The following is a 9,291-nucleotide window of genomic DNA, read 5'->3' on the forward strand; positions in this document are numbered from 1 at the left end:
GGTCCCATCAAGGCTGTCATCATTGCCCTTCCGAGCCAGCTTCTTTCCTTGGGGACTCACTGAGAGGGACACAGAGAGCCTCGGAGAAGCTCTCGGTCTATTATTCAGAGACAGCAGAGGTCCCTTTGACCCAGCTGCATGGCCCAGCCAGGCCATTGACCCGAGAGAAAAAAAGCAAATTGGGCTAGGGATGCGGATCAGTTAGGAGAGTCCTTGCCAAGATCCACAAAGCCCTGGGCTCCGTGTCCAGGAAGGCACACACCTGGGTGTGGTGACGCACACCTGTGATCCTAGCCCTTGAGAGCTGGAAGTTCTCAAGAAATACAAGGTCTCAGCTACAGCCAGTTTGAGGTCAGCCTGAGCTACATGAGACCACATCTCAGAGGGGGCGGGGAAGGAGAGGGAGAAACTTACAGACGTGTTCATTAATGTTCACAACAGCTTCATTTCTTTTTGTTTGTTTTGGTGTGTGTGTGTGTGTGTGTGTGTGTGTGTGTGTGTGTGTGTGTGTGTGTGTTCAAGCTGGCCTGGAACTCACAACTCTCCTGCCTCAGCCTCCTGGGCACTGGGCTAACAGATAGGTACCACCACCCCCAGGCATAGCTTCATTTCTAATGGCTCAAACTGAAAACCATTCCAGGGCCAGCCAAAGACGGTAGCAAAGCAGCCCGCTGTGGTCCGCCTATGGGACAGAACACAACCCAGTGATAAAAACTACGACCTGGCCACTCTCGGAGCGATGACCCTGAGTGAAGAGGTCAGTCCCGAGTACGCAAGCACATGACTATAACCTGCCCAAGGGGTCTGAAAGTCTGAGACACAGAAACCAGTCTCTATGGACAGAAAGCTGATGGAAGGAAGCTGCTTGGAGAAGCGCAGGCCGGAGGCATCAGAGAGGCAGGGGTGGGGTCTGGGTGGGGTGCAGATGTTGGCCAACCCTGTGTGGCAACGGCTGCCTGGGAGGGCACAGCTGGAAGCTTGTCCACTCGGGCACCTTAAATCCACATTCTTTATGTCTGTCTGTCAACCATACTTCCGTAAAGATGTGTCAAAAAAAAAAAAATGTAAGGCCAGAGAGAGCGTCAACCACAAACCAGTTACATGAGCACGTGACTGGGAGCGCTTTCCTCCGAGCCAGAGCGAAGAGAACTGGTTTTTGGCACCCGGACGCTTCTGTGACTGGGTACCGAGCCAAGGGGAAGGGAAAGACTGTGAGGAGGGAACTCGAGAAGTTTCTCCCAAGTTTTTGTGTTTTTTGAGACAAGATCTCACTGTGTCACCCTGGCTGGCCTCAAACACGCAGAGATCCACCTCCCTCTGCCTCCTGAGGGCTCGGAGAAAGCCATTTAAGACGATGCTCCCTCTAACTTTTTGCCCAGAAAAAATTAAAAAATGACTGACAGTCACTTCCATGCATAACCTTTGACCCCCAGGGAGTCACAAGCCGTCAGGTCAGGGACTTGGACTTGAACGTGCCAGGGGCGGGGCTGACAGGATTCTGACGTTCTTTCCCTGGACCCGGCATGTCACAAGCTTCTCCTAGCCGAGATGGTGAATGGCACGCTTACCTTTTCTCTCCTTTCTCCGGGGAGCTCAGCACCCAGCAGAGCACACTTCTCGTACCCGACCTCACTGCTCGAGGGCGACCGTGAGAACCTGGGACAAGGATGAGAGTCACTCACACAGACCAGGGTGACACGTCTTGACTCCCCGAAGCCCACACCACCCTCGGCTTGGAGCCCAGGAAGGCAGAAGCCTGGCCACCTGCCCAACTTCCTCTGAGAGAGGACATGTCATTTATAGTCACAGAAGGAAGGCACAGGGACCTGGCGGGCGGGAGGGGTGTCGTACCTTAAGCAGAGCATGTCTGCGCAGAAAGACCCCGCCACCCTGGAGAAGAAGCAGGTGCCTGGGTGTTGCTCCCAGTTCCACTCCTTGTGGGAGCCCGGGTGGCCTGTGGCCTCACCTGGGCCTCCATTTCCTCGTCTATAAAGCGGGGATAATTAACGCCTCCCACCCTCTTTTACAGGGCAGACATAAGAGGCAAGCCATGACCCTAATAACTCTGTGAAGGCGTGTAGGGAAGACTGAAGGAGCCCCGGGCGGGGTAATGACTGGTTCTCCTTAGCGACCGTGGGCACAACACTCACCTACCGCTCAGGAGCAGCCACGAGACCTGAGACCCAAGACCCGGGGGCGGTGGGTCGTCATGTTAAGTAGAGACACAGGCTTGCTTCTGCCTCTCGGTATGCCTAGTCAATCTCCCTCTCTGGGCCTCAGTTTCCCTACTTACAAAGGGGAAGGAGGAGGGGATTCGAATCTCTCCATCCCTATCATGCTTGTATAGCACATGCCTGAACATGAGGCATGAAGTGTCTATACAGCGTTTAGGGTTCAGGGCTGGGGGTTTGGGAATAAAGAGAAAGAAGAAAGGAAAAAAAGAGAGAATGGGGGGGGGGCAGTTTCAAAACGTTTGAAACTTGATCCACCAGGCAATCCATACTGCTGGGAGGCCATGAGTGTTCCTAATCTCAGAGACTCAGTTTCCCCATCTGTCACATAATCACACGGCTCCTCCCAGGCACCCGGACAGCACAGTGAGACCCTGGGCGTCTCTGCTGTTTTGACTTGGGAATATCTTTCCCACAATCTCCCAACATACGATCCCTCGATCCCTCTCAGTGAACCGGCATCCCCGGGGCCGGGTGTGAGACGACTCAGCGGGTAAGGGCATTTGCTGCCGAGTCTGACCACCTGGGTTTGGTTCTCTGGGCCCTTAGAATTAACGCCGGCCCCTGGCTGCACCAGCTCCCGGGGCCTGGAGTCCACCCTGGTGGAAGCAGGCAGGCAGTGAGCAGGGCACTGCGGAGCAGGGGTGGACCGTGCCTGGTGGCATCTCCCTGCCGCGGCCACAGCGGAGAACAACAAGGCTGGAGGCCTGGGAGGTGTGGCGCACCAAGTGTCGGCCTCACTGAGCTGCGGACTCTGTGCTCTGAGGGCTCCCATGCCGAGGGCTCCTCCATGGAGGACGCTGCCCACGTTCTTTCTAGAGGAAGGTCCTGGTGGGGTTCTGGATCTAATTTCAGCTCTATGGAGGTAGAATCGGGAGGACAGGGAGTTCAGGGCCATCCTAAGCTACTTAGAGAATCTGAGGTAGCCTGAGTTACATTAGACAGTGGCTCTGGTCATCTGGGCGCTGTTGGTTTTATTTTTCAATACATCCATGGAGGCAGAGGCCTAATCTATCTCTCTCTCTCTCTCTCTCTCTCTCTCTCTCTCTGTGTGTGTGTGTGTGTGTGTGTGTGTGAGAGAGAGAGAGAGAGAGAGAGAGAGAGACAAAGAGACAAAGAGAGAAAGAGACACAGAGAGACAGACAGACAGACAGACCGGCCGAGATGCTGGGGACAGAACCCCGGCCCTCGCAGGTGCTGAGTGTGAACTCTGCCACTGAGGCACAAGCCATCCCCACTCTAGTCTACAAGGGCAGTCTGACCCTGGGGGCAGCTGAGCCTCAGAACCAGGCTGCGCTGGAACTGACCGGGACTCCCCAGCTCTGGCTTCACCACAGTGTCTCGCCTTCTCACACACCTGACCTGTGAAACAGGAACCTCATTTCCCACGCGCTCCCAGGGTGAGTACCAACTGAGCCCAGCTAGGGATGTCCCACCCCCTTCTCATCTATGTGCCTTGTCTGAGAGGCATCCTTACCATCACCTCCCTCAGGGCAATGGGTGGGGTGTGTGTGTGTGTGTGTGTGTGTGTGTGTGTGTGTGTGTGTGTTGTGTGGTGTGTGTGTGTGTAGGTGTTAGGCTAGCCTTGGGTTGTTGTGTGTGTAGTTTTGTGTTGTTGGGCTAGCCTTGGGCTTGTGTGTAGGTGTTGGGCTAGCCTTGGGTTTGTGGGGGGCTAGCTTGGGCTTGTGTGTGTAGGTGTTGGGCTAGCCTTGGGCTTGTATGTGTAGGTGTTGGGCTAGCCTTGGGTTTGTGTGTGTAGGTGTTGGCTAGCCTTGGGTTTGTGTGTGTAGGTGTTGGGCTAGCCTTGGGCTTGTATATAGGTGCTGGGCTAGCCTTGGGCTTGTGTGTAGGTATTGGGCTAGCCTTGAGCTCTCCAGTGGGTGTTGAGGAAGCCTGAGGTTGACGAGGTTCTAGGATGTGTCCACTTACGGTTTGGTCAGATCCATGGACAATGGCCGCGCCTGGGACGCCCTTCTCCTGACCTCTGGCTTCGCCCCTGCGCTTTCCACAGTCCAGCCTTTGATCCGAGCCTGAACATTCACGCCAGCTCTCTCAGGCTCTGGCACTGTGGATGGGGACTCAGGGGTCATAGGGGAGGGCTCAGACACCACTGCCAAGGCCACCGCGCTCTCTTCCTCAAACAGACTGAGGCGCTTCCTGATGCTCCCAACAGACTTCCTCTCTGTCCCTGCAGGAGCCTCCTGGTCAGATCCTCCAGCCTTGACCTCGGCCAGCCCCAGGCCTCTTCCTGGCCTGGGCAAAGGGGACTCTGGCACCTTCTCTGACTGCTGGTCTGGCCTTTCCTCTTCCTGGGGACTCTGATCATCTCCAGGGTTGGCCCTGGCCCTGGGAGTCCTGGGACTGTCTGCATCTGCCTGCTTAAGGACGGTCTTCTCCCTCCGTGCATGGAGCTTCTTGGCCACCTCCTGGAAGTCTGAGTCAGGGTCCTGAGGGGTGGCATCCATGCGGGCAGGGCCCTCTGCATCACCCTTGGGTTCCATGCTGGTCCTGGTCCTCTCCGGGCCCTGGTTCTCTGCTGGATTCTGCTCACTGCCCACCTTCCTCAGCAACATCTCTCTGTTCTCGAACACAGCAGTCAGGTCCACAGACAGAGGCCTGGGTTTCCTCACCCACGTCTTCTCCGGAGGTGCAGGGGGGACCTTGCCCGTGACTGCCACTCCACCTGGGCCTGGCTTCGGGGGCTGCAGGTACTCGCTGAATACTGCTGACATGGGCCGTCTCTTCAGGTGAGGCTTGGCCTCTGGGGCCTGGCCAGCGGGGTCCTCCACACTGTGGGCCTTTGGCAAAGGTTGGGCTCGGCCTGCCTCCTCCTGGGACACAGTAGGCCCAGCGTCCTGTGACAGGGAGGTTGGTCGGGGTAGAGTCACTGGAGGCTTTCGAGCGGGAAGGGCAGGCTTGGTGGCCACCTCAGGCCTGGCACTTAAGGGAGATGCCTGGGCTGCCCGGGAGCTGGACTCCCTGCTCCCCTCACTGGTTCCTTTGCCCAGGCTGGGTCTGGCTTTGGTTGTTTCAAAGATGCCCATGGTGCTGGGGCCAGCCCTCAGGAACGTGGCCTTGTTAGGTACAGACGGGCCATTCGGCAGGGTCTCCCCTCTGTCTGCCTCCTGGCCGGCTAAGCTCGGCATCCTTTTAACCACGTCCTCTTTAGCGTCCTTCTTGTCAGCCTCAGTTGAAGGACAGGACTGGGTGGCACCAGGCCACGACGATGTGGCAGGCGCCTTCTTCTCTGGGACCTGCTCCTAAGGAAAGGCTTGGGAGCAAGGGGCAGAGAGAACAGGTGGGTCCCTAGGGGGCTTTTCGCTCTTAGGATCCTAGTGGAGGGAGCCCCGGAGGCGTCCCCAGTCTGGCAAAAGTAGGTCCTCTTCAGGGCTTCCTCCCTGCTGATGTCACCGAGGCCCGGCCCCGCCCTCAGGGATGCGATGGAGCCAACTTCGACCCGCGTCACCATGGTTACGGATGTAGCTCCATGAGGATTAAGCACATCAGAAATGAAGAAGCGACTGCTTAAAAAAAAAAAAAAATTTAAAACAGTAAATTTAGTAAAGAGTATTTGTGGGACTCAGGGGGAGGGTCTGGGGGGAGGAGACTGAGAGACCTTGGTCCCAGAGCCCCAGATCCTGAGCTCACTGGGCAAGCTCCAGATGCACTGCCATCTTGCTGGGCCCTGGAAAGGCGCAGACCGCAACCTCCTGTTCAGAGGGGTCAGGCAGAGCCCTGCAGTCTGAGGCCTTGCCTGGCTTAGCCGGTCTCGGGGCCAGCTCCAGTGTGGACCCAGCACGATCCTGGGCTGAGCACCCACCCAGCACAGAGAGGGTAAGTAACCACCCTCAGCTCACACAGCCACCCAAAGCAGGAGGCCCTGGAATCACACCGGGAAGTGGCCATGGAACCCTGCCAGCTGCCCTTCCCCCATCTCCCCGGCTGCATGCCAACAAAAGCCAAGCCTCGGGTTTTATTTTGTCTCGTTTTATGTTCCCTAGACCCACTGGTGTCTCTGTTGGCTGTTGGTTTGGCTGTTGGACAGCTGTTTGTGCCGGCTTCCTTGTTTGTTGTGGTTCTGCAGAGGTGAGAAGGGAACCCAGGGCTTCCTACATGCTGCCCAAGCTCCACGCTGAGTCAGGCCCAGCCCCTTACAGTCTTAGCAAGAGGGGTTCTGGGATGGCTGGGATGAGGGCTCATTGTGAGAGGCCTAGCTACGCCCAGTGCATCTGGGACTCCCCATGTACCCGTCCACCCCGCAGGCCGGTCTCACTTCCCACTGGCCAGGACGCCCATGGCCTGACTTGCTCAGCTTTGAGATCTGCTCTCAAAGGCAGGAGCCCCCGAATCGAATCCTCCAGCAGCTCAGAGAGGTGGGAATGATGGACCTCGTGCTTCCTGGAGTGGAAGAGAATGGGCCCAGAGAAGTCCCCAGCTGGTTCCACTCAGCTAGAACCAGACCTCCCATCCTGACCCATTATGCCCAGCCTTTTGTTTGTTTGTTTGTTGAGACAGGGTCTCAGGTAGCCAAGGCTGACCTGGAATTCCCTACCTAGCCCAGAACGACCTTGGGCTCCTGCGCCTCCCGCCTCCACCCACCAGGTGCTGTGATTACAGGTGTGTGACGCCCCATTGGGCTTCAGCCCTGCCTCTTTAAAACCCAGCTCTATTTCCTCCCAGTCCTAAAAAGCATCCTGTGAGTCTCTCTGCTCTTGGCTCACCCTGCTTCGTCTATGACAGCCGTCCCTTCCCAAGTGCCCCAGAGATGGCCCAGCCCTCCAGGTGCTGGCAAGGGAGACAGTGTCCCGATGAACCCGGGACCTCCCAGGCCTTGTGCGGCTCCTTCATGGCAAGAGGCGAAGGCAGACGGACGGATTTGGGTATTTTTCTCTTTGTCACACACCCCATGGGCTAGCATATTCTAGCTCCCAAACGGTGAACATTGTCTCCACTCAGCTGGGGGCAGCGTGGAGATTTGGGAGACCCAGGAGCCTGACGTTTTCCATCTGAACAGTCCCCAGACAGAGCTCTACAGTCCCCATTCCCACCCCAAACCAGGGACGCTCACTTCAGAGTCACGGTGGTCTCTCAATCCACAGCTCACACCCAGCCAGGACCTGGGTCACTGACAGCGTACAAAGGACAGACAGAAAACGCCCCGGCAACCTCACCTTCCCAACACCCAGCCCCCAGCTCAGCACCCACTCACCCAGGCTGTCAGGTCCCGGGCGAGGGACACAGGTCCACCGGGGAGTGCCAGCAGTGTCACAGTTCATGGTGAAGGGGCCGTCCACTCGCGCCCATGGCGGAAGCGGCAGGGAGAAGAAGGCTGTGCCCACAGGCTGTCTCTGCAGGGCTGGGGAGATACAGAAAGACAGCTTGGTTCCGGAGTTCCTTCCGCACAGACGGTGCAAAAGCGTTCGGGTTCCAACTGCATCCGCTGGCGTCTCCTCCAGCTCTGAGACTCACACTGCTTCCCGCTTTATATATTCACGCACAGTGTGCACAGAGTGCTGGGTCCACGCAGGTGCTCAGTAAATACCTCCCCTGCTCCTCAGACACATATTTACTTGAGCACCTACTGTGTGCACTAATATGAACTAGAGACCCCCTACAACCATGGAACTCATAGTTTTGTGTGTGACACACTCACGCACACACATTCATGAACACACATTCATGCATGAACACATACTCATATATTCATTCACCTACTCATATACCCACCCACACACCGACACACTCATATACACACTCATTAATGTACACATATACTCATACACCCCCACACACACTGAGACATTCATGAATACACACTCATGCATGAACACATACTCATACAGTCACGCACACACACACTGGTACCCTCATGCACACACTCATTAATGAACACATACACTCATTCACGTACTCATACCCCCCCCACTGACACACTCATACACACACATTCATGCACACACTCATGCATGAACACTCACACACTCATGCACACACAGAGACACACTCATGCACACACAAGCAGCTGTAAAGCTGCATAGGAAGAGCAGAGGTCTATAATGGGATGGGGAGCCGATGACGGGGGGGGGGGGATGGGGTTCCACTAACCCAAAGACTGGTGCCAATGTTCTCAACCTGCAGGAGGTAGCTGCTAAACACTCAAGGTGTCTACAGCCATGCATGGCGCACCCGCCTGCCATCCCAGTATTTGGGGAGGTGGAGACAAAAGGATCAGGAATGTACAGTCAGCCAGGCTACAGCAGAGACCCTTTCTCAGCATCTACACACTGAAGCCGTTGGAGGCTCTCAGAAGCCTCCTCGGGGCCTTTACACATGCTGGGCCATATCTCTGGGATATGCCTTTTGCTCACACACAGATGCAAACCTTGAGCCCACCCCTTGGGCTGCATTTCAGACATGTCTGGCCCCACGTATGTGCTTGCAAAGCACTACAGACACTAGGAAGTCCACAGGACTTGCTGCTGGACAGCCACATTGACTAGGACATGATCCTCACTCTACATTCAGTAGCAAGCTCCCAGGGCACCCCATCCCCTGCACAATGGCTGGTCACAAAACAGCATGTAGTGGATAGCCACTGGATGCATAAATAGTTGCTAAGAGGACAGCTAAGTCCCAATCCGGGTGCTTGCAGCAGTCGGGGCCTTGGAGTCCCAGGGCTCACTGAACACTCACCAACTCATCAAGAGCTCGTGGGCGCCCTCCCTAGGGTGGACACTGCATACACCTACAGTGACCACAGCCCTCTCATAGCCGTGGCAGCATGACAAGGCTCACATGGACACAATGTGCCTCTTCATGGTTTTAAGAGGAAGAGTGTCACCAGGGCAGCCAATGGCACACAAATGTCAGCCACTGGGGGAGCCCTAAGCCAGCCCCAGAGGCCAGAATGCCGTCACCATCTCCAGTTCTCACACACACACACACACACACACTCTTGCACCAAGGAACAATGACTTGGTGAACAGATCCACGAGCCAAAGAACTTTTGAAACCATGGTAGGGGGGTGCCTAAATCATCACGCCCAACCCTAGAAGCCCG

General features: G+C 56.2%; 1 protein-coding gene across 1 annotated transcript in view; it reads right to left on the reverse strand.

Annotated features, from left to right (window-relative positions):
• The window catches only part of Kiaa1671 (KIAA1671 ortholog), a 110,742-nt gene extending 103,061 nt beyond the window's left edge, over nt 1-7,681 (reverse strand). Inside the window, 4 exon segments of the mRNA XM_037198648.1 lie at nt 1,569-1,656; nt 4,161-5,493; nt 5,496-5,752; nt 7,441-7,681. Of these exon segments, the coding sequence (XP_037054543.1) occupies nt 1,569-1,656; nt 4,161-5,493; nt 5,496-5,700 (1,626 nt within the window). The 5' untranslated portion in view covers nt 5,701-5,752; nt 7,441-7,681.
• Nucleotides 7,682-9,291: the final 1,610 nt, after the last annotated feature.

The sequence above is a fragment of the Peromyscus leucopus genome, chromosome 23, assembly GCF_004664715.2.
Source record: "Peromyscus leucopus breed LL Stock chromosome 23, UCI_PerLeu_2.1, whole genome shotgun sequence".
Lineage (NCBI taxonomy): Eukaryota > Metazoa > Chordata > Mammalia > Rodentia > Cricetidae > Peromyscus > Peromyscus leucopus.